The sequence below is a fragment of the Trachurus trachurus genome (assembly GCF_905171665.1).
Source record: "Trachurus trachurus genome assembly, chromosome: 10".
Classification (NCBI taxonomy): domain Eukaryota; kingdom Metazoa; phylum Chordata; class Actinopteri; order Carangiformes; family Carangidae; genus Trachurus; species Trachurus trachurus.
The window spans coordinates 24,502,636-24,528,420 of record NC_139894.1 but is presented as its reverse complement, the minus strand read 5'-3'; the positions used below and the strand labels follow the sequence as shown (position 1 = coordinate 24,528,420).

At 43.2% G+C, this 25,785-nt stretch overlaps 2 protein-coding genes across 4 annotated transcripts in view; one reads left to right on the top strand and one right to left on the bottom strand.

Moving 5' to 3' along the window:
- Positions 1–1,905, bottom strand: part of ablim3 (actin binding LIM protein family, member 3) — a 44,216-nt gene extending 42,311 nt beyond the window's left edge. The window contains exon 1 of the mRNA XM_083980329.1: positions 1,754–1,905. Within this exon, the coding sequence (XP_083836455.1) occupies positions 1,754–1,766 (13 nt within the window). The 5' untranslated portion in view covers positions 1,767–1,905. The remainder of the gene's footprint in view (positions 1–1,753) is intronic.
- A 3,840-nt stretch (positions 1,906–5,745) lies between these two features.
- sh3tc2 (SH3 domain and tetratricopeptide repeats 2) lies at positions 5,746–25,483 on the top strand. Of its 3 annotated transcripts, XM_083981449.1 has the most exons (24): positions 6,266–6,544; positions 10,918–11,097; positions 11,760–11,878; positions 13,052–13,150; positions 14,113–14,244; positions 14,919–15,046; positions 15,241–15,346; positions 15,791–15,934; positions 16,943–17,144; positions 17,307–17,380; positions 17,961–18,156; positions 18,410–18,546; positions 18,785–18,835; positions 18,971–19,275; positions 19,752–19,946; positions 20,230–21,090; positions 21,196–21,416; positions 21,516–21,682; positions 22,381–22,558; positions 22,638–22,788; positions 22,938–23,060; positions 23,191–23,341; positions 23,776–23,972; positions 24,429–25,483. In XM_083981449.1, the coding sequence occupies exons 3-24, from the start codon at positions 11,854–11,856 to the stop codon at positions 25,269–25,271; spliced, it is 4,686 nt and encodes a 1,561-aa protein (XP_083837575.1). In that variant the 5' UTR covers positions 6,266–6,544; positions 10,918–11,097; positions 11,760–11,853; the 3' UTR covers positions 25,272–25,483. The 3 variants fall into 3 exon arrangements, with proteins under 3 accessions (XP_083837574.1, XP_083837575.1, XP_083837576.1); XM_083981448.1 differs by lacking the exons at positions 6,266–6,544; positions 10,918–11,097; positions 11,760–11,878 and adding an exon at positions 5,746–5,832; XM_083981450.1 differs by lacking the exons at positions 10,918–11,097; positions 11,760–11,878.
- Positions 25,484–25,785: the final 302 nt, after the last annotated feature.

Sequence of the window (25,785 nt, the reverse complement as noted above, 5' to 3'; positions counted from 1 at the left end):
AGGGAAACATATGTTTGACTGAGGAGAGGAAAGGAGAGGAGAGGAGAGGAGAGGAGAGGAGAGGAGAGGAGAGGAGAGGAGAGGAGAGGAGAGGAGAGGAGAGGAGAGATGTTCTTTCCTCAGCTGTGTTTTAATGCCTACAGCCAGAGTACAGACACATGTCACACCACCATCAGCCTGCTGTGACACACGCACACACATTCTTTCTCTCTCTCACAGAGGTTCATATGCAAATAAACAACAGGTTGACGTGTTGATGCGTGGATTCCTGTTTGAGCACATGCTTCTCAATCACAAAAAGCCTTGTGACAGCTCTCCACACGCTGGCTGCATGTGCTCCCCCCCCTCCCTCGGTGTGTCAGCTGAGAAAAGCAGTTTGAAGCTTAACAAAAGAATTCTACATATTTGCTCAGCAATCCAGGAGCTGCAACGCCACTCCAGGCACGCACGCACGGCACGAGGACTGGCAGGAAGGCAAGGCTCGGTACCAGTGGGTTAAGAGCAGCGGATGAATAATGTAGTGCCACACAATGACAGGCTGGATTATGAATGATGCAGTAATACCCGGTTCACTCCTGTAGACACGGAGGATGAGGGGATGGGGGAAACAGGAAGTGCCCGACACCGTCAGCACCTGGCATACACCAACTACATGGGGCACCTACTGACAGCTAAGGGATGGTGGGGGAGGTGGGGTGTAAGATCTAAGAATAGTTACTACTTAGATCTTGCAAGGTAGACTTGCAAAATCTAAGCAGTCTGCCTCATCAACCGGTGATAACTTGTAAACACAACAAAGTGTAGGCAAGCATATGAGCGCGCACACACACACACACACACACACACAGCTGACCCAGCCAGCCCTACAGGGGAAAGTCCTGATTCAGCTGACAGAGGATCAGGATCACAGTCAGCTGATACAAGGTCAGCTTAGCATCACTGCAGCCTGCCACCCCTACCCCTGCCCCCACCCCCCCAGGGACAGTTTAGGATAAGTATGACAGGAGCCCTGAAGCTGTCAGACTTATTCGTCATGTGCTGGATCCCACATGACGAAACAACTCCATGAGACCAACTGCTTGTCAGGTCAGGAACCTCCAGCTGAGGAGGTTGAGGCTCCTCCTGGCCTCATGCAGCGAATGTGCTGGAGGACAGGTGGACTTTTTTATGAAGAGGCAACAGCTGAGAGCCTGGGTGGTCTCCCCAAGAGAGGTCAAACGCACTGTACTACTTTCCTTGAAGGGGGAAAGGAAGGAGAGAGGAGGATGAAAGAGAGGTGATGGAGGAGGAAGAAGCAGACATGGGAAGGGCCTGAGCAACATTTGCTATGTAGATGAAGAATCCCAAAAATGCTTCTCCTATCTGAACTCAGGGCAAATGCTACTTTGACCTCCAGATATACTTAGCTCTCCTTTCCTCTCTAAACCTGTCCCAAGTCTTTTATAAGAGCTTGGCACACATTAGCACATATGTACATCAGACATTAATATATGACTTTGGATAACCAGGGAAAATATATATATATATATATATATATATATTTTTTTTTAGACTGTGAAATGAAATATTCCCTTAGAGGTGAGGGAATAATGTTGAATTCATCTTTGTTTGAGAATATATTTATTACCTGTCATCTCTTTTAGCAAAGACCATAAAGGCTTCTATTGTTCTATAGTACTTCTCTCTGCTCTCACCTATACGTATTGTCCTTGCGCTTCAAGTGGAGAGATAAAGCGCGCAAGAATGGACTTACCACTGGAACTCATGATGCCCAATGTGTCCTTATGTGAAACAACGCGCCTCCGTCGACAATAATCCCATAAAGCAAGAGGAGATCTTCACGGAGCACTTTGCTCCCAGCAGATTGTATAATTACAAAGAATTATCCACTAAATCAAAAAAAAAATGCCCCTCACTCTCCGTAACACAGCTTCCAGCCAATTTGTGAGAAGGTGCACACTGGTAAGAAAGAAAAAATCTACAATAAAAGAAAGATGAGCGCGGGTATTTCCACTGATGGTAAAATCCAAAATAAAGCTGCTGTTGTTGCTGTGTGGGAGTGTCGCCTCTGTTTGCTTCAGAGGAACAGACGCCAGTTACAACACAATGCTGCTGCTCAGTCCGATTCCACCTTCACATTTTCGCTCCCGGCTCATTGCAGCTCCGCCGCGCTCTCCCTGGCGGTGTGCTGCCGCTGCTGCTGCCGCTGCTGTCACCGCGCGCCCCGCACACTGTCCACACACTGACAGGAAACAGGGGCTGGCCCATTTCAAAATAAAACGAGAAAAAGTTGACTTTTCTCTTTTTGTAGGCCTACATGTAAATTGTTTAAATCAAGCAATTTCTCCTAAAAATATCTAACACTTTGATCTAAAAGGTAGCCTACTTTTCAGAAATATTTAGTTTTACATTATTATGGGAGGCCAAGAAAGATGAAAATTGTATCCCAGTGACCCACAGCTAAAAAAAAATAGATAAAAATTAAAGAGGACAATAATGTTGACTTAATTTATATATTTATTTAAAAATAATAATCATGCAGTAAGTCACTAGCTGCATGTTATGCTCAGTATAATATGGGATATGGCCCTAAACAGACCTAGACCGCTTGAACATACGTAAATTACAAAATCTCTTAAATCACATGCAATCAGTGACATGACATGAAATATAATGCACTTCAGTCATATTTTTATCTCCCAGCAATGTCTCTACATCACATCAGCACACAACCCTGTAAAAATAGATTGTACAAGAAACAAAAAACATATCAAAAATATGTCGTCACGTAAAAGTGAAAACAAGCAGCCCATTTGATGCCAGTAAAATCAAGAAGCCAAATTACCAATTTCAAAATATATGAATTTATTATGAAAGGGAAACTGATTTCCTGTTCTACCGTGACTGCCTGTGGGTGAATTGACTGCTCCCCGCTTTTATCCTGGGTTAACGACGTCACTCTGGGCTGCTGTGAAGGCTTTGGGGACACTGTGGCCTACATCACACTGCAAAAAGTGTGAAATGTTCAGAAGTCATTAGTCTCAGCCTTTAATTCACTTCTCACACGAGGTGCGGCCTGAAATAGAGACTCACCTGGTTGCGATTTTAAATAATTTAATTAATTTAACAATTAGTCTGAACAGCGTTATTTGCTGCTGAACAGAACAACACGGATCACGAGTGACCTCTCACAAATAAGAGATTTATTCACCATAAATTGACAGGGTGACTGCATGTGGAGGAGCCCTCGCATGCGACTTGTTGGTGTTTTCGCAGGGCTGGGCTGGGCCTGTTGCTAAAACTGTTATGACACCGCCCTCTTCTGGAAAATCGGCGTAAGCAAATTAGTTAATTGGATTATTTCCGGTGGGGCTGCTTGCGAGGAGGTGAAGTGTGACACACTGTTGACGGCCGTTTGCATTGAATCGGCTCAGTGTGGAAAGATCTCCATCTAATGGCCAAACAACCGTTTCCCAGTCAGCGGTCCATTCAAATCACCTTTCAAAACCACTGAAGCTTTTCAAATGCAACTAAAGGTCAATGACTGATGAGCAAGAGGACATCAAGACTAAAGGGAAAATAAGTGGGGACTTGGAAAAAGAAAATAAATATATAAATATAGCCTACAATTAAAAAAAAAGGTAAGCCCTGCATACATATAAATAGGCCCTTTATATACAATGTATATTATGATTATGATAAAGACAATGACATGCATTTTAGTGGCCAATACCTGCCATAACTTTACTGTAAATTGCAAATTCAATCTCAAAAGACTTTTCACTTTATGTCTGTGTACACGCGCTTGTGCGCACTGTTATATTAAGCCATGTGTCTGTATTGTTTTTATTAAACTAATGTCCATGTCCTGAGGAAGCCCTGGTTCTGAGGCTTGGAGGAAGCTGGACAATGGCGGGATGTAAGAGGCGCCACACTTGCTCCTTCTCTCTCTCTCTCTCTCTCTCTCTCTCTCTCTCTCTCTCTCTCTCTCTCTCTCTCTCTCTCTCTCTCTCTCTCTCTCTCTCTCTCTCTCTCTGTGCAGCCATTCACAGTCTCACCTCCTCCATTCTGGAGCTCAGAGTTTGTACAAGACGTTCTCTCTGTGTTCTATAATCTGCTTTACTCCCTCACATTGTTTTGTGTCCAGTTTCAACAGGGCACTTTATTAAACTGTGATTTGGATTTAACATTGAAATAGAAATTGATTGCATTTGATAAAAGCTGATTTATAAGTTTATTCATCGTGAGGGCGTGAGACAAGATAAGTGTTTACCGACATGGATATACCTTATCAGCCCAGAAACATCGAGTCATCATTGTCTCATCTATTCTCTAGTCAGTAAACATAAAGTGTGGAAGAAACATCTTCAAACGTAAGACTGTACTATATAAAAGCTATTTCTCTATAAACAACAAGATAACCTGTCACCTAAATGGAAAAATTCCTCCAGAGTGTTTGTCAAGGTGCTTAATCACTGTGCCCTGGTCAATGCTGATTATAATCAGTACGGATAATGATTGACAGAAAAAAATGTTGTCATCGGTGTCATGTTTATGTGTGTTTATGTGGGTGTGACGGTATGTAGATGGGTGCCCTGTGGGCCCCACGTGCACCGGGTGCTGATTGTGCTCCTGTGTCAATCCTGTGTCATGCTTTTGTCCTCCAAACTGATGGGGCAGAAAAACAGGAAGCCGGCCTTCCTGTGCACCGAAGCCAGTGGGGGCAAGAGGCCGTCACTGCTGTCACTGTCGGGCGAAGGCACCAGTGCCCCCTTAATCGACAAGAAGGCAAACATCCCCTGATACGTGTTATTACTGGAACAAACTCACACACTCTTGACATCATTTTTTCCCCCTCTAAGGGAAACTGTTTTATTCAGCACACACACCTCAGCAACACTCTTCTTCTTCTTGGAACAGCTGAACTCATGACACAGCCGTGCTCTGTGTTGTGTGTTGTGTTGTTGCATTGCGTGACCGATCATCCTCTTGGTGTTTTTCAATTGGAGGTAATGTGTCTTTTGTTTGTCAATCACACTCGGGCCATGTGTTCACTATCAGTCGCAATGATCAGCAATATACTGCATTCTTCACTAACCCTCTCAATCCTTGCCCTTTGTCCAACCACATGGCCTGGGGAAAGTACACACACACACACACACACACACACACACACACACACACACACACACACACACACACACACACACACACTCTGACTCACACCATCCCGCCTGCAATGATATGCTGCTGTCTCCACCTATCCCTGTCTATTTGTAATTTGTTGCCGTCTCATGCACCCACATTGCCTCGTGCCTCTTTACACAAATATACACGCACATACACGCTGCACACAAACACTTTTGCAAACAGAGCAGAATAAATGGTCCGTGTCCTCCAGCCTTGCATAGCCAATTGCACGATCACATGTGCAGCGCAGGGCTGATATTCTGTGTTCAGGGTGACTTTGTCATGGTGCACTGGGGGCTGGGGATACACAATCAGTTCCAGAGTTTATATTTAACTAAGCAGTCAAAAAAAAACAAAAAAAAAACACACACACACAAGAAACCACTGCTGGTGCTGGCCCAGGGATTATTATCTCCCCTCACACAGATAGGGATGGACATGACCCAGAAAGTGAGTGTCAAAGATGAAAAGAGGTCACTGCTGTATCCCTTTGTTTTGCTCTCTTTTAGCACATCGGGGTAAATACTTTGCTTTTTTCCAGGTACTGAATGTACTGTTGTTCACTCAGTGGAATGCTGGTTCCGCGTGCAACCCGACACGCAGGACTCTACACCTGTGGAATGAAGGCGAGTGATTTCTCAGGTATGGACTGAACAATTGTATAAACAAGTTGATTGTGTGCGGCTTTAATTTAATGTATCCGTCGTCCTCTGATAGTGGGTGTGTCAGGCCAAACTGGTGTGACTGCTGTCGTGGAATGAGGAACTACATTCTTGTTGTGGTTTTACTACTCTGATGGGAGAAGTGTCTTGGTTTTAAAAGCCAGAGACATATTAAAAACATAATTACAACCTGACCACTTTTCACTGTCACTTCCGTTGTAGACTCACCTTTCTGAATCTTAACAGAGGAGGAGTAATTTGTGAGTGTGTGTGTGTGCGCGTGCGTGTGTGGATAGGGTAAGTGAGAAGAGAGAGAGGGAGAGGAGGGGGAGGCTGTACCCTCGTCCCAAAGATGGGAGGAGTTAACAGCAGAGAAAACTTCCTCAGTCAGTGACATACAGCTTGGGATAGCCTTGCGCTCAAACACTTTCTCACACACACACATGTATAACTCATCCACTCACACACGGACTTGAAAGGCTTGGTTTTTTTTTTTTCCTTTTTCCTCTCTTGTGCTTTCTGGGGCTGACAGCAGAGAATGGCGGCAGTTTCAGCAGCTGTCATGAGATGCGTTTCACCAGTTCAATGGTGACAGCACACACACACACATGCACACACCGTAGATACACTCCTACAGCTGGCCACACATGTGAGGAGAGAATAGAGAAGAGAGAGCTGGCGGCAACACAGAGGTAAGAGCTGTTGTTTTCTTCTTCTTTTTTTTTGCTTTTAATACGTGATTTTGACTGAGACATGATCTTTCTTCTGTTTACCACATCTGTACTTTGTACTTAGCCACATAACCATAAAGTTGAAGTCAGTCGGCAGGTTATGGGATGGAATGTAAATCTTTAAATGAGCAGAAAGTAACGTTCATGTAGTTATGGTACTTCCTTGATTAATGTTATTACTGGAACAATAATGATGTTTCCAAAGTCTGAGGAGAAGGAAAACAGACCAATATACTGAGCCTAATGAATGAAAGAATTTACAGTGTGGAAATAAAACCGATCCATCCCCAGACCCTGATGAATTTGTAATTATAGTGCCACGATGTTTGTTTCAGCATTGTAGAAATGCCACAATGTAACAGTGTGGGAATCTCCCTGCAGGGAGTTCTGCCTGAGACACACAGGCATGTGAGTGAGCTAACAGGGGGTTAGTCTAAACTTAGAGCCCCTTACCCCCAGCTCATATTACTCTCAACTGACTCCTCCACCACATATTCCAAATCTACAGACGCAGACAGTATACAGTACACACACACACACACATGCATACAAAGTGGCAAACACTTCAAATCACCCCAGCTTTGCATGTGTTTGAACACAGCCAGACACTGCTGACACCACATGTTTCTTATTAGGGTTAAAATGTTATTGTCATGGACTGCCGAGTGTCACAATTCCAGCACAGGCTTTTTTGCTGTGGTTCAGACTGTGTGAAGACTAGAGGGTCGTTTATGGCATGTGGTCGCTGGGGCTCGCAAAACTCCTATCGTCCCATGTTTGTGGATCAACATGCCTGTAATCATATGGATTGTTTATATGAGACTTAAGAAAGCAGCGGTGCTGGGGAGGAAGGGTTTTATGCTCCAGCTGAAAGAGAACAATAGCGAGAGCCACAGGTGTTCAGAAAAGAGAGCATTTAGTCCTTTACAGCATCACTAGAAATCACATCACAGTCTCTGTATGTTTTAAAGTGGTTTCCACTGGAGACAACTGCCGCCCCTTGCCTGGCTTTTGGTGTTAACAAAGGCCTAGCATGTGACCACAGCTATCAGCCTTGAGCAGTCTGTGTTTATTAGATTAGACAGAATCTGTTGCACTATGAGAAACTAGCAGGGGAGTCCAGAAGAGGATCAGGATATGCCACAACACGCCTCCAGGCTGTTTACCACTTTCTGGCTCACACAATGCATGCATGCACACACACAAACACACATTCAGCAATGACCATTCAGCCGCCACATAAACAACACAAAGATACTGGTGTGTAGGACAGGGATATCAGCCTATTTGTCGTCAGTCTACTACGAAGAGTATTAGGGCCAGGCAAAAAATATGACCGAGTATTAGCGTTGAGAAAAAAACATTTCACAGACTTCAAGAATAAAGTCGTAAATTTACGAGAATAAAGTCATAATTTTACAAGAATAAAGTTATAATATTTTAACCTGTTGTTTTAGAGGAGGAAAGTTGTTAAACTAAGGGCCTAGGATTTCGTTAAGTTGTACTTAAATATAGGTTTCACAAACAAGGACAGCCCCACTATGTCGTTTTTCGACGTAAAATAATCTTTCTAAACTCATTGAAGTGGTAGCCTACATCATAGCTCCGCTAAGCTCCACAGCCCAGAGCTCAAGCACCCTGTGTTGGGCCGCATGGCCGACCAGATCCCCTCCTGAGCTCGAGCTCTGGATCTTAGCTTGGCACCGGTACCGGCAACGGCGACGGTACCGGTATAGGCACGGTACTGGCAACGGCAACAAATTCACATGCTGTGCTTCTCTGGGAACGAGGTAGCAGACAGTTGCTCTTCTCAACCATAGTACGTAGGCTACTACCACCAACACGAATCCTCCATACTGGGGCTTGGCACATCAGCCCCACTTTGTCATAAGTATCAGGACTTTGACAAAAAATATGCAAGAAAATGCATCGTTCCCGCAGAAGGAATGGAGGAAGTCGCTGCTTTTTCTCATAAAATGTCCACTTAATTCTTGTAAATTTACGACTTTATTCTCGTAAAATGATTTATTCTCGAAGTCTGTGAAAAATACTCTGTCGTACAAAGGAGAGAGACACTTTTTGGATTTGTTTTCCATGATCAGTGATTACATGCAGTGGCAGCTGACAGAAGTCACATACTGTAATGTATCAGGCATAGAGCAGCTGTCTCTATCTTGAACTACATTGTTTCTGTCACCATATCAGATCAGTGATGTGTCTCTTTTTATTCGTGGTGTGTTTTATCTTTGCAAAGGCCATCTAGCTCTAGAATGTGCACAGACAAGTATGCATTCATGGGTTTGAATGACCTGCAAAATTGTAAAAAAGTGCAAAAGTGTGGTGCCTTTTGAAAAAGTCTTTTGGCAGGAAGGGTCTGATGAAAGATGCTATAAAGGTGCACTACAGGAACTGATCCAATTTCTTTGGAGGTCAGAATCTCTCAGCCTCTGCTCATTCAATAAACTTTTAAAAATGTTTTTCACAAACCACTTGAAAGGTTTTTAGATCAGAAAAGTACAAGTTTATTGCTGTGAGAATCACTGCTTCCGCCAAGAAACAGTTAGATCTGAACCACGTCAAGTTCAAATTTAGCTGAAAATACATTTCCTGAGCAGAAATCTATGGGAAACACTGAACTGACTGACACGGTACCAAAATCAAAGATATAAAGTCTCCTGTACTTTAGTACTGGCACATAAATAGTTTTTTTTAAAAGCATCTGAAGCAGCTGATGCAATGCAATGTCAACGTTTTCCGAATGTCTGAAATAATGAAGCTTGAAATTCAATATAGATCATTGTGTGCAAGAATTCAGAGATGTTTTCTCTAAAACAGCTGCAAAGTCACTCAATATCAAGATTTAGAGACCCGCTTATGGGTTGCTTTATAATGCTTTACACACAGGATAGGTACCTGGCCTGATAGTCAAATTGTTTAGTCTTCAATGCAAACATTATGGTTGAAGGAAACAACTTTACCACAAAAAGTAGGTCATTTGAAACTGTAATCACATATTAAAGCCATTATACAGTCCTGTAGACACAGTATTAAATTTAAACCTCAGAATTGTATCCACCTGTTTTAGTTTTTGTTATCATGTTATGAACTTTAATCTGATCACTGTCAGCTTCTGTGGATCCAATCAGAAGTCCATTAAAAGTGGCTGTTGTAATAAAAGATAACAATGTGAAACTCACGATCCCACATAGTGATAAACCTACAGATAAATTATGACCTAATTCTGCAGCTCCCCTGCAGGTTTAATGACGCTTTACTGAGTTACTGTTTGGGTTCATTACCTCCGCTCTCACAGTTTTGGTTTCACTGCAACACGTACCTACAGGTACAAAATAAATGCAACATAAACACTTGGTTAAGCATCGAACAGCAGACTGACAAATTTGCTGGTGAACATGTTGGTGCACTAAAAAGAGACAGATATTTTGTTCAAGAGTTGGGGACCAAAAAGTAAAACAGTCTACACAACTGAACATGACAGGCAATATTGTTCTGTGTAAATAAGCAACTGTCCATGTTGTGTTCAAAGAAATCAGTTACCTATTAGGCCTGGGAGCTCAGCACACTGCAAATTAAGAGACCATCTTCATCAGTTTGGAAAAACTGCATGTTTTAAATTCAATCCTTCAATACAAGAGAGGTATTTCCTCAGGGGATACTAAAAAGTGATTTAAAAAAGTGGCTGGGATTGGTGTTTAATACATGATGTGTATTGTTGTTTTGCCTTAATTTTGAGAGAGACAGCAAGAGAGAGAGAGAAAGGAGAGAGAGAGGGAGGAGGATATGGCGCAATGGGCCACTGTTGTCAGGATGAAGCCTTCATGATAACCCCTGACTCCACATCCCCTTCCACACTTGTAGCACATTTATGTACTTACAGTACATGTATTTTCTTAAGTTGCAGTGCACTGACCTGTCAGGACCACTATACTTATCAGCAGTTTAAAAAAAAGACCAGGGATTCATGTATTTTCCCTGTTGACAGCTACAGGTCGTAAACATGAGTTAAGCATGAACACTGAGTAACAGCGTATCTTGATGACACACCCACACCACTCCTAATGTTGCATTAACGCCCTGCATTAAATAGACAGTGTAACTGCCTGAGTGAATGCACTGTGCTGGAGCTCTACTCACCAATTAGAGTCACATAAGGGCTGTGGTCCTGATGTTACTATGACAGCATGTTTTGTTGTATACATACCCCTCTTTAATGTCATCAACAGTATAGATACTTGAATAGGTGACACCATTATGGACTACCCTGCCATGCAGTCTCATGAGTCCATACTGGACCTCTATACTTTTCTTCACAGCAGGATCTGTCTATCTCTATCTATCTCTCTGTCTCTTGCCCATCTGATGGCACAGTGCAGAGTTGTGTTGATCTGTCTGATGTGGATAAACTGATCCTTGATCTATGCTACCAGGCAACTCTCACCCCCACCTCCCTGTGACCTTGCAGCCTGTCCCTGAGTGGCATTGCCTTACAGCAGGTCAGCAATACATTCTCCCAGAAAGAGACTCACACATTGTCTTTGTGACACACATTCTGTGCATATTTTCACTGACCCGGGCACATACACAACACACAGGGAAACTCTCAATGAGGGCCTGCCCCCCACACACTCATACCAATCGCAGGGAGTGCTTTGTGCATTCACTTACCAACTGGGCAGCTACTGAAGAGAGAGATACTGGTGGGAGGAGGGAGATGCAGACAGAGAGTGAGAGAGGGAGAGAGAGAGAGAGAGAGAGAGAGAGAGAGAGAGAGAGAGAGAGAGAGAGAGAGAGAGAGAGATTACAAAGAGAAGCAGACCCAGTCAGATAAAGGAAGAGAAGAAGAGATACTGTAAAGCTTCCAGAGGGACAGGAGAGACACATCCACATCTACTACTGTAACTACTGTAACTGGTGGAAAGACAGAGTGAACAGGGCAGGAAAGGGAATACAGAAATAGGAAGGGAAGCAGGGGCTTGTCCAACAGAGAGGAAGAGAGTGAGTTGTTGTAAAAGAGGCTGTGGGGGGAGTGATGGGATGGCATTGATCTCTGGGAGCTGCCGGCTCTTGGGCCAGATGGCGTCTTGTTGCTGCAGACCGCTGCTAAACTCCTTCTGCTGTGGACCGCTCATCAAAGTCTGCCTCTCCTCCTTCACAGGTCGGTCCCAGCCTGCTCTCTGTGCTACTACTGTACTGCCATGAGACGGGCTGCTGCATTCAGATAGACAGGAGCATAGGTCTATAGACACAACATGGGTAACACGTTTAGCCACGAAGGTAAAGAGGGCATGGTGTGTTTCTGTACTCTAGCAGCATGACTGTGCTTGTGATGACTCAAGCAGTCCTGTTGGTGCTAACTGCGCTCTGTGTAGTAGGATGATAAAGAATAGGCTGTTGTCCCCTTCAGCCTAATGTCATGTTGCATTGTGTTGTGCGCCCCATTGTCTTGTTGTGAATGCTCTGCATCAAGATAATACTGTTCTGTTGTGTTTTCGCACTGACAAAGCATGTTGGAAATCAAGAAAAGTGGCATTAGACACATCATTTGTACTATTATTATTATTGTCGCTATGTTGACAGTGTTTTTCCTTTTCATTTTTTTTTAACTGGTGTCCAACTCTACGTCTGAAAACATGTGACTGTGCTGACATAAAGAGTGTTCTCATAAGTTAGGGGCTGGGCAGCTGTTTGAGCCTGGAGGTTTTTCTGATGTCAGTGTGTCTGTGCCAGGTCTGTGTGTCTGTGTGTGTGTGTGCGCGCGTGTTTAACGTCATCGTTACTCTCCCTGACCCCCCATCCCCAACCTCCCCACACACCCAAATAACTCCTCACACTAACCGATGGCTCAGACTTGCCGTTTTCAATGTAAACTGCTGCTCCCTTCTCCCCCAGTGACATTAACTCTCTTTCCTACATAGAAGCACATTTTCTTTAAAGAGCAGTTCAATGTTTTGGGAAACAAACATTTTCTTTTTCAGATGAGTAGATCAGTGCCACCCAAGCTACACAAAGGAGCTTTACTTTGGATCAGTTGGGTGGTTTAGCTGGAAACAGCTAGTTTGTAGTTTTATGGGGGCTGATGTGCTGGAGGACTGTTTAGCTGTGAATCTCTGCTGTTTGCCTGGAAATGTTCCGTCATGCCAAAATAGTTTTGACATTTTACACTGCAGTTTAATATGCTGTAATGCATTAGTGAGCTTTGGAGGTGCTGTTACCATTAAGTACAGCAGCTCTGTGATACAGTATCTTACAGTTTCCCTGTCTAATTCTCATCAAGAAATAAATGTGCATATTACTCAAAATATTGAACTGTGCCTTTAAGATACATTAATGTGATTTATGAACTATGTAAAAACCTTCCAGGTATTTGTTGATCCATCAGTTGAAAAGGACTAAATACGTATGTTCCTCATGCTGAGGTCCAACACTGATTTGCTTCCCTCCTTACAGACATCTCTCCTGCTGAGCTGGATGCTCTTTGGAGGGAACCACCATACACTCTTGGGGGAACAAATGAACATTTTTCAGGAAATGACAGCATGACTCAAGGTAGAGAGCGCTGCAAAGCAGCAATATTTTAGAAGTTGTCCTTCAGTATTGAAATCATATTACAACTGACAAGTCCTCTATTAGTTTGGAGCACAAACAACATGGTGAGGCTCATTTAGGAAGGAGCGGCGGGTCACAAACTGAGGAAGTGTTTGGGACATCCTCCCTGCACAATGGAACAAACCAGGGGAAGCAAGTCGCTGCTTTACTGCTATAGCCAACAATTACGCATCTGGCTGATATTTTTAGGTTTCAGAATTATTAAGATCCTGTTTATGTGCCAAAGTAAAGCTTAACATTAATGGTTCAGACTTTGCAAATGGATTAACGGATGAAAGGTTTAGTGATAGCATGGATACATATTTGACCAAACCAACACAAGTGACAGATAAGCCCCTTTGTACAATTAATACTGTTAAAAAACAGTTAAACAATTAAATTGAATTAAATGAAAATATCAGGAATATATGGAAGAAAGGAAGGTGCCAGGGACAGAATTTTTGAAGCTGCATCAGACAAAGGTTAGATGACTAAACCTTTCATCCGTTTATCCAGGTTAGAAGCCACTGCTCTAATATGGCCAACCTGTACCCAATGTTTAAATACTAAGCACAGACATGAGATGCCAAAATGGCAACACAGAGATTGGCATCTTGTGTCATCTGGAAACATTTCCAGTTAAATCTCCACACCAGTCTAGGACTTGCATTGTGAATGCACTCACTAATTTAAACAGCAACTGCAATGAAGATTTTGATAAAATTGTTTCCACACACTACACACCTGTCTTTATCAAACAAAAACCCTAAATACAACATGCTGTTTAGGAAACACTGGCTTAACCAGTGCTGGATTGAGTTTCCACCTCAGCGTGGTTAAAGAAAGGTTCATGTCCTTTGTCCTCTGCTGGATCAAGTTTAGATTATCGTTGGTTTTTTCACTGATTTTGTTTCCTTCTTCAGGTGCAGGAGAGGAAGAGGATGGCCCAGTGGTGGAGTCAGGTGAAGGAGGGGCGGAGCCTGACAGTTACTGGAAAAGGAAAGAGGCCTTCTTTAGAGAAAGTACTGTGTCACTGGGAGACAAATTCTCCTCAGGTATTAATGATGCTTTTTTGCTATAGTCCATTGCCTGGCCTGCAGCGTGTACATCAGCCAGTCCAAACTAGTTAGATTTCATACACAGAAGTATTCCCCATGCATATTATATTTATGCATAATGATGAAGCATATTTCCCCGTCCACTAATGTTTTACTCACTCAGCAGTCCAGCCCCATCCATCACATTCCCCCAGGTTCTTCCTCTAAAATGGATTTAAATGGCCACACTTAGAGTCCAGTCAGGAGCCTAATAGCTATGATATTCCTCCGGGGGCTGGCTCACAGGGCATTACATAGAAACATGAGTGCTCATGAAAAAAATCTTTAATGAACCCCTAAAAGTTTTGTCTCTCTTGTTTGGAAAGGATACAATATTCAAATTTAGCCTGAGTAATTTTTTCCCAGCCTATTCTCAGTGATTACACATTGATCTATTTGTACAAGTGTTATGAATTAATTTAACTAACAGAATAATTATAAGGATTACAAATCCTTTTTCTTTTGTTTATTCTCTTACTGGATACAGAACAGATGTAGGCCCCTCTCTCATTCTCTAACAATCTTTCGTCCTAGCTAATTTGCATTGGATTTGGTTATACTGCACACTGATCCACCAGAAGAAACTAATCTTACTCTGATTAATCACAGAATTCTTGCCGTCTTTAACCCAGAAATTGTGCTGTTGTTCACTGGGCGGAGGCGCTCCACCGAGGATCCTGACCAAACCCTGCAGGAGGCGCTGCGCACACGACTACGAGTGGTGGAAAGCAACAGCCAAGATGTCATTCAGCTCTTTAAAGTGAGTGAGTCACACCTGACAATGCAAACATTACACAGATTTAACTGTAATACTCAAACACTCTGATAGAATGAAGAATAAGGTCCACTGTGATTTGATAACAGTTTATATAATGCCTCCATACGCTATATTATGATATATTGTGTATATTGTATTATGTTCTGGCAGTGAAACATGAGATTTTGTTTCTGCAGGACTTGTCTGCACGTCTGGTGTCTGTCCACGCTGAGAAGGACAGCTTTGTGCTCACATTCAAGACTGTGGAGGAAATCTGGAAGTTTTCTACTTATTTAGCACTGGGTAGGAAAGCACAGTCATAATATTTTTCTAAAAACACATTTTGTCGACCAGTGCCTCAGCTGAGTCCTGATGGCATACGTCATTAAATGACGTATGCCATCCACAGTCTTGGGTATTTCACAAGGGAGTTTTTGTGTTTGCTCTCTGCCTGTGCTCCCGAAGATTTGAAGTGGGTTGGAGCATGGTGACGACCCTTTTGGCCAATCAGGATTTAGCAATATTTGAATCAGAATCTGAAATCAGTTGAGGTTTTATACTCAAAACACTTTGACTGTTACTTGTTTGTTCATTATTCAATTTAATGTTGTAAATAAAAGAAGAGAGATTTGAAGGCAGATGTTCAGGGACTTTAAGAGCTGCAAAGCAAACTGAACTCAATTGTAACATATTAAACATCTTGGTATCGGTATTATTGTTATTTCAATTGCACATGCTCTGTCTCAGGCTATGTGGCTCGCTGCTTGGAGAACTTTCTGTGTGATCAGTCCTTCTGGCTGGACCCAGAGCTGCTCAATGACCTGGAGATTAATGTCAGTGTGGATGAAGAACATCTGGCCACCCTCTACCTGGGACTTTTACTTCAGGAAGGTCAGTAGCTCTGGGTTGTAAGATCAATCAAAGAATGGCTTTGTCAGCATTTTTTAATTAACACAGGGAGACAGTGAAAAGGGTGATCTGTAAAATGACCGACCGCCTCTAAGGAGCAGTTGAAAACCATTCATCGAATCTACAGTCAAGAATGAACTTCTTCTGCCTTTGTTTTGATGTGACCATTAAAGACAGTGATAGTCTGTAGCATATACTTATTTTGTTTAAGTTAAAGCATTTTCTTTTTCTCCAGAAAAATAAGAAATAGTAATTGTCGGACACATCCTAAAACTGGTCACTTTAATTAGAGAGAAACTTACTGCTGCTGACATTTGATCCCATTACTAATCACACATTTTTCACTAACCCCAATTAACACTGGAAGCCCCTCTGAATAGACTGCTGCACGTGACTTTGAGCATAAAGCACTCCTTATAGTCAGTTGAGGGAGCTCCTTGTGCCTCAATATTAATTTTATTTACATGTAAGCAATATGATTGGAATTTTATTTGTATGACAGAACCTGCTCTTTAAAATATAAAACTGATTTGTGATCAGTTATCACAGTTCTATACCGTGAAACAGTATTCAGTATTCTGGAAAACTATAACCTCCTATAATTTATATGGATTTCCCTCTGCCTGGTCTACAAAGACACTAGTTCTTTTTTTCTCCTGAGTATTTCTGCGAGACAGAAAGCCTCACAGACATGTGCAATAGGACTGCAGTGCTGGCAAATAATGATGGGAATTACATTAGTGGGGTTATAAAACATCCATCATTTACCATTGACTGAATGAGGGCGCAGTAGCTGTAGCTGTAGCAGCTCTGCTGATCTTAAACTTAAGTATGGGGGATTTTATCAACACAAAACCACTTTCTGAAAACACTCAAAGTGTCTGGTTTTATATGCTTGCAATGTGTGTGTATGAGAAGTTGGGGCTGGATCTCTACAGTACACTTATGCATGCTGACACAAATCTCTCGCTCACACAAATCTCTTTGCAGGGTCCTTCTTTGCGAAGGCACTATATACAAAAGGTGACCAGGACGCGGAGGAGGACGAACAGCTGTCATTCAAAAAGAATGACTTGCTGATGGTGAGGGACACAGGGCAAGACAACATGTGGGAGGGTACCATGCTCTCCACAGGAAGCCACGGCCTAGTGCCACTCAATGCAATGCAGCCACTGCCCTACCCCTTCTATCAGTGAGTCACTTTGTGTTTTTGTGTCAGTTACAAATGCCTTGATTTAGACGTTGAAACGCGTTCTTGTGAAAACATTTAGTTGAATTAACAGAGCAGTACAAATGGACATGTGTGCACATTTATGGCCATAATCTTGTTAAACTGTACTTCCTGTTTGGTCAGGTGGTTCCTGAGGAAGTACCAAGGCCAAGCGGGATGCTCACCAATAGAAAAGGAACCATTTGAACATCCAATTGGTAAAGCCTGACACACATTTCCACATGTCTACATACAAGTCTTACTACTGTATATAGTATAACACACCATGTTTTGAACCCATGCACTGTTATCTTCACAGTTGCTGTGTGGTAATTGAAAATGTCTTGCTTTGGGGCCTTCTTGTGCAAATATCATGAATGAAAGTGCAGTGGACAGCAATGTAAGCCACTTTACCCCCATCCCATCTGCATAGACTCCATTAGTCATTTGTATTTTTCTGGGTTTTTAAATGCTTTAATGAACAAATTCAAATTCTTGCTTTAAAGTAAGTAACAGAGAAGGTTTTTCTAATTGTGACAAACTAAGCAGCAACCTCCATGGCTGAAAAATTAAGCCTACAGCTACATGCCAAACACTGTAGTTCCTGGAATGGTCACTTTGAGGCTAGTTCCAAAAATGTACAGGTTGTATAGGTTTTATGGCCCACAACTTTAATGTGGCGGGTCATTTTTACTGCTTTTCTCAAGGCTGCTTCCTGCCACTACCGACAGCCTTAATCTTTTATATTTTTTATAGGCTGCTGATTCTTAATCATGTTTTCCTCACCAAATATCTCAGTCACAGGTTCCTGTGTAGCAGTGGTTGACTATAGTCCAGTAGGGCCAGATGAGCTCCAGCTGAGCCAAGGTGACATTGTGGAGATTCAGGGTCTGCTAATCCGAGGCCTGGGCATCTTCATAGGAACACACACGTCCACAGGACACACTGGTTTTGTGCACAAAGCCCATGTCAAACCTCTCAACACCATGCCTCTGTAAGTTTTTTTTTTTTTTTTTTTTTTACATGCCATGGCCTGAACTTATTGGTCTGATGATGTTGTGCGTCATTTCAACTTTAAAGTACTTTATCTTGATTAAATCCACATTAGCTACTTCATGTTTATGATTTTTCCACTAATCTTTAATGAAATCCTATTTAGTGTAGCTGCAGTCTGGGCACGGTGGATCCGGTGAGGAGGCCGGGGAGACAGCTAAGATGATAATGCTGCCTTTGTTTCTCCTGCACAGAGACAAACAATTGGTCTTTCTGACTGAGGAGGAGAGGGCCAGTCTGGCTCAGGTTCACCCGTGTAGCTCTGAGCCAAGCGATAGCAGCCTGCTGGAAAGACTCTTCTCATCTGACATCAGCTCTGTGTACAGGCTAGGTAAATGAACAACTGGGCCGATCAAGAGATAGGCCAATTATACTTTTTTGTTGAGTAGGGAAAAGGAAGAGGTTGTGGCAGAGCAATAACTGAAATATAGGTCAAGTCTGATTTGATGTGCAGCTCATGTTTGTTTCCCAAATAGTGGTACTGTTTCATTCATTTTGGGAAAAGGGTTTCCATCTCTTCTCCCAACTGGAAAACTGAGCTTTAATGGATTAACCTTGTGTGTTTCCAGACAGACTGGATGAGACTGACTTCATGTACATCAAGAATCGGCCAAAACATGGTAGCACTTTGCAGTTTATTGCTGAAATCAGCTGTTTGTCAGCTTAATGTATTCTGATAGCTTTAAAATTTTACCCTTAGTCTGCGTCTTTGCTCTGCGCTGATATATTTAACTGGTTCTGTTTTCTTCCCACAGATCACAAGGTTTCTTCAAGTGCACGCCTGAGCGTCTTGTCAGAGAAAAGTGGAGGAACGCCCCCATACCAGTCCTCCCCACGGGCCTCTCTCTCGCACTCCTCTCCCCGTCTGTCCTACTATCACTCCCACAATCCTCTGCCACGCGAGGGAGAGCGCCTGTCCTTCACTCTGGACGACACGTTCAGGGAACTGGACGAGTTCCAGGAAGATCCACCTCTCTTCTTGGAGGAGAACAGCTGGGAGGGGGACGAGTCTGAGCTCAGTGACCCCACACTGACCCTGCTCAACCAGGAACACTTCCAGGTCAGTCAATTCTCAGTTCAACAATTCAGTTATGGATGTGGCCCAAAGCTAGTCAACAGACTACTCAGAGGGATTTTTTTCTTCTGTTACTTTCCCATGTCTTGTACTCTAGATTTAATGGCAAATCTGGAAGTGAACAGTTTATGTATCAGGTGTGCACATCATGAACCAATGTGTACCACCTTCATTATCTTCTTGGCCTGTAACTGCTGAATATAGCATGTCATCAAAGCACAAATTGGCACCAACTGTACAGTATGTGATTTAATTATAAGGTGGAATGGCATATAGGAGGTCATTGCTCTGCATAGTCTTGACCAGTCATGATCAAAATCTCTAGCAACACCATCAAATCATGATTGAGGCTTTTATCCAGTATATTAATTTAAACAGCTAACATTTTCATCTTTTCACACTGAATTTTATTCTCATCAAACTTTTGTCTAAAATTTGTTGTTTTTGTTTTTTTCCCCCAGGAGGACTTCCTGCCCCTGTACGACCTGCAGTATTCCTTCCTCTGGGTGACCTTCAGTGGTAAGACTGAGGAAGAGCTCTCAGGGCACCTCGAGAGCGTCAGGGAGTGTGCCAAGAGGATGGGCATGCACTGGGCACATCGACGGGCATGCTTTCTTCTGGGAAGACTCTGTGCCAGGAAGCTAAAACTCTCCCAGGTTTGGACTTCATTTGTAGGATTAAAATGTGTGTGGGGTGTTTATTTAGATGCTTTATTCTTCTCTAACAAGCAAAGACATAAAGTACATTGCCATTCATATCACAATGCGGGAATAGAAATAAAATGGATGCCTGCTGTGTTTTTAATGACTACTGCAGGGTGGCAATCCCCTCAAGGGACATTAAAGTGAAATGAAAATCTGAAGTCTTTGAATTTTCATCAGTCTACATCTCATTGAAGTCAGCTCCTGAAAACTGTATCGTGTTTCTTTTTCTCTTCAGGCTCGGGTGTACTATGAGGAGGCTCTGAGTGTTTGTGTCAGCAGTTTCTCTGACATGCAGCTCCTTATCGCTCTCTTCACAAACCTCACCGCCGTCTACCTGAAGCAGCGTATGACAGACAAACTGCCCCAGACTCTGGAGAAGGCCAGTGCTCTGCTCCTCTGTCTCCCAAGCCACGCTTTCACCTCTGTGGATGAGGTTGAACTGCTCCAGTTGATTCTACGGAGATCAGTGGTGATGGGGGACAAAAGCCTTGAAGCTCGTGTCTGCTACCTCATCTCCAGCCTCTTCTTGCTTCTCAAAAAGACTGATGATGCCCTTCCCTTTGTTGAGAGACTCCAGTTCCTCTCAGTGTCTCTCTCAGCTGCTGAGGGTCGACCCATAGCTCCTTTAGACCTCAATTGGCTCTTGAGCTGGCTCTATCACCGGAAGTACATGCCTTACTTAGCACTGGCCTCTCTGAGCCTGGACACAAGACAAGACCACTCCCTCTGCGATGCCTTCCAGAGGATTGAGTTGTTTATCAGGAACTCTGTTCGCCTAAACCCGTGCTGGAAGGAAGGAACCTCCTTGCTCCCTGCCCAGATTGTGGTTTACTTACAGCAAGCCCTGGTCATAGCTGAGCAGGGGGAGGACATGAAGACCCAAAGGGACTTGTGTTTAGGCTTGGCCTCAGTCTACCAGCAGTATGATGCTCTAGACAAAGCGGTTTGCTGTGCTCAACAAGCTGTGGAAACGGGAGACCACATCAATGAGGAGGAGGGCTTTGAGGCTTCGGTGCTGCTCGGGTGGCTGCTGGTGTTGACAGGCCAGGCTGAGAGAGCCCAGAGTGTCCTGCAGCCACTGCTCACATCTCTTCAGGTACACCAATCAATCCTATTCATCACAGACATTTGTTGAAGCACTTGCTTTAGCCATTCCTTCATAAAGATGTTATGTGTAATCTGTGTGCACGTGGCTCCTTAGGGTACAGACAGTCCCACACAGCGAGGAGTGATCCACAACCTCTTGGCTTTGTGTCTGAGGCGACAGGATCGCATTCCAGAGGCAGGCCGCCATCTCCACTCAGCCCTGGTAATCTCCAGGGAGAGTGGTAATCAGAGGAACCAGGCCCTGGCACTGGCCAACTTTGGGTGCCTAGCACTAGATGTGGGGGCTTCTTGTTTAGCCGAACGCTTCCTAGTCAGGTAGATGTCTGTCTTCTATCTTCATCAAGTTGTAGACTGAGAAGCTCAATGGAAATAGAGGTTGAAAATATGTATTTACTATGGTAATTATATTACCAGATCACTGCACCTATTTCTGGAGCTTTGCGAAAGTCCAACAGACGAGGAGCATGTTCAGACCTACCTTTGGCTGGGGCGGAGCTACAAAGACAGGGGGAGGAATCAGGACATCAGGGCGTGCTATGAAATGGGGCTACTAATTGCACTAAATGCCAGAAATTTGCACAGTAAGTACTGTAAAAGGTGAAAACTTAAAGGGACTACGGGGAGTTTTGGAAAGCAAAGTGTTTTCACACTACATTTCCCATGAGCCTCCGCGCACACTTTGAAATTCTTGGACGGACGAAAGCGAAAACATTTGACAAGAATCTTTTCAAATCAAGAATGAAAGTCGGAGGTCCGAAGACGATCAGATACCGTCATAGTTCCGACCATAAACGTCGATTCGGTGGCGTTATTCCCATGACATGAAAGTAGGAAATGCTGGGCAAGCCGACCACTAAATAATAATATCAAAATAACTATAAAGACCAAACAATATATTTATTGAAAATGTACCCATTAACAAGTGTGGGTAACGTAGATTCATCCACATTAATATGAGACTCAATTATAACCCCAAAAAACTCCTCGGGGTCCGTTTAAAGTAAGAAAATGTCTTCTTTTCTCTGTATATTGTATTGTATTACATTGTCACAGTGCAAAGTTTGTGACACTGATTCCAAATGCCCTAGTTAAGAGAAGAGGGCACAAACTTCCTTATTATTCACCGACACAATGCTGAAACTATTTGTCAGAAGATTACATAACCCATAACCATGGATTAAACTTTATACAAAAAAGCTTCTAATTAAGAACCTGAAACTTATGACAATATATTTTACCTTCGAAGCAGGTGGTAACATTTTTGCTGTATTTCTCATAGGTCAAATGGTGGTGGCCAAGGTTCTGAGTCGGCTGTACGCTGACATGCTGCTGTATGGTCAGAGTATCGTCTACTATGAGCACTGTGTGTCAGTATCCAGAGAGCTGAAGGACAAGCGACTAGAAGGAGAATATCTGGAAATCCTCAGCAGCCTCTACCTGTCACTCAACACTGAGAGGTGAGTTTTTGCCTCTCCTCCCAAACTCTCTCACACTGTTTTTGAATTTCATTTTTACATGTTGTACTGTGTGGTCCAGATCATCACGCAAGTCTCTGGACTACACCAAGCAGAGCCTGAGGATTTCCATTGATTTGGGCAAGAGGGAGGAAGAGTCAGAGACCTGGCTGCAGGTGGGACGCATATATTACCTCATCCAAGAGGACGAGTTGGCCGACATGTATCTGCAGGTGAGGAGGAGGGAATTTATAAGTGCACAGGGTGGATCAATATACTGTAAATAGGGAAAATTGGTTACATGAGGGATGGGAGCATTTTTTCACTGCCTAAGGACTATAGACAAAAATAACTATAACGCTGGATCCATATTGATTGACAGGCAGCAGTGAAAACAGCTCTGAGGATGAATGACCCTCACTTTGCCATGTGCATCTATGAGGAAGCAGGAGATGTCTACTTCAAAGGCCACAGAAACCAGATGGCTTCACTGCCTTTCTTCAGAGTAAGAGGATGCAACATTAAATACCTCCGATGTATCTGAAAGCTACAAGTTTTATGTGAATCTCATACAAAAATTTTACATACCTCCAAATCACTGATCTACTTAAACAAAATATTCATATATTATTCAGGACGGGAGTTTGCCCTTTGCACGCAGCATCAACGACATCCATTCGGAGTTTCGTTTGTTGAGTAAACTGACAGAACTGTTGATGAACCATGAAGAGCAAGAGGAGGCTCTGCAGTATGCAAAACTGGCTGTTGACATCGCAGGCAAAACAGGTACAGATGTAGCAGCATGATCTAAGTGAAAATCGGCACCTTATTGCCAGTTGAAGGACCAGTGTGTAGGATTTGAAGTAGGTTGTGTATTGGCAGAAATTTTACATAACTGTGTTTTCATTGGTGTATAATCACCTGAAACTGAGAGCTTAGAATGAATTAATCTCATTGCATGTTGAACTATGTTTCTATAGTAGCCTAAAATGGACAAACCAAACACTGGGTCTACAGAGAGCCGTTTGAGTTTTTATGTTAACCGAGGGCCACCATTGGTTCTCCTACCTGCCTCAAAAGAAAGGCGTTACGGAGGGGGTTGCAATTTGCGACTTCACCACTAGATGTCACCAAGTCCTCCACACATCTGTCCTTGCCACCCACAACGTATACCTACAAAGTTGAGCAAACATCATTCGATCATTGTTATTTTTTTTCAGGTGTACATGTGAATGAGAGGTCAGCCTTCCACCGACTGGCGACAGTTCACTACAGCCTGCAGCAGTATGAGCTGGCAGAAAACTACTACCTCAAGTCCCTGTCCTTCTGCCCCCTGGTCCTGCAGGACCCTGCAGAGGCTCGCTACTACACCAAAGTCTACTGCAGGCTGGGAAATCTCACCCTGCACAAGCTGAAGGTACAGGGGATAAGTATATTTCTGTGTTGCGTGCAAACCGTGCTCTGGATCTACAGCATCTGTGTTTCTCAAATTTACTTTCTTCATCTTAAAGACACAATTTGTAACACATAGGGAACAAATGTCTTAAATGGATCAACTAAATTTAATCATGTTTCCTCTAGAAAAAAAAACCCTTTAAAACATGGTTTTTCAACATAGTTGTCAAACATTTCAATGACACTGTGAGTTATTATAAGAGGAGCCTATGTTTGGCAAATATGAAATGCCAAACAAAGCACTTGTCATGATTACAGGCTGTAAATCTTGGCAGAGCAACAGTGACCTTGTCTTCACTGTATCTGGTATCTTTACAACAATAAAGGCTGATGATCAGAATGCTAGCTTCAAATGTCTAGCATTAGTGTTTAATTTAATGAGACCTGTTCTGACCTCTGCACTGTACACTCTGTCCAGGATGCTTTTGATGCCGTGGGCTACTTCCAGTTGGCTCTGGCAGCAGCCCTGGAGGACCAAGCTAACACTGAGGCTCTGTATGTGGTGTACATGAAGTTGGCAGAGATCCATGGCAACCACATGCCCGACGCTCAGCTGTGCCAACTTTACAGAGACAGAGCCCGCGGTCTGAAGAGAGTTCTGGCAGGAGAGGAAGGCACTGCTGTTGCAGAGGACAGCATGGACTGCACACACACAGAGCCTGAGCAAAAGGACGAAAAGGACTCAGATGGTCATATGGCACACGCAGGAAGTTTGTTTAGGCGGAACAGCACCTTCGATTCTTTACCTGAGGATGAAAAGTATGAAGATGCCTTAGCTCCACAAAATTGTGTGAGCCATGAAGACACAGAGCAAAAATATACAAACAGTATTTACGATGATGCACAAAGAAAAGAAGATCTCCATCACCACCTTCCAGATACAGACAGCCCGTGTGTGAACGGGTCTGAGACCGACACAATCACAAGTCATTCGTACAGTGACAGTATTTACGAGTCCTTCGATACAGCAAAGGAGCAGATCTCAGACTCCAGCAGCTCCACTGAAACCTTACAAACGTACCACAATCCAACAGATGGGAAAGACCCAGGCTTGGATACTGACCCCAGCACGCCCAGCCAAATACCTGTTAATCACACAAGTGACTTTACAGAACATATGGACACCAGAGACACTGATTCTGATGTTCAGGATGAACAAAATACCCACACTAAAGCAACAGATGCTGATGCTGATCCACTTAATAAAGACAGCAGTGTGGAGGGCAGTCACCCTGATACTGACCACACAGAGGGCTCTTAGTACTGTATAGAGCCAGATGAGGCTGGCAGACAGATACATCTTAGATGACTTATGCATGAAGAGGCACTTTCTTTTTTTCACTGAAATTTTCTCTTGTCTGGTTACATGTCCCACGACCAAACGTTCCAGCCACATGGCGCCTTGATGATGTCAATACTGTAAAATCGTCAGAGATTTAGTAAATCATAGCATGTGCCTTTTGTATAGAATATACTATGATTACAGTGCACTGTGCTTGTAATATATGTTTTCTAAAATGTTTTGTATCTCTGGGAGATACGACTCAAACATAAAGACTGTTCTTTTGTTTCTCGAGGGATCACGTTGTGCTTTTGTCCAGTTGAAATACGAAAGATATACATATGGTGGTCTTGACAAAACACATGAGTAAATCAGCCCACACACTGAATCAGACACAAAAAACAATAGAGGAAAAACAGAAGAGGTTTCAAGAGGAAACACAGGTGCACCAGTTACAATCTTACCAGCAACTGATTCAAAAACCAAGATGAAC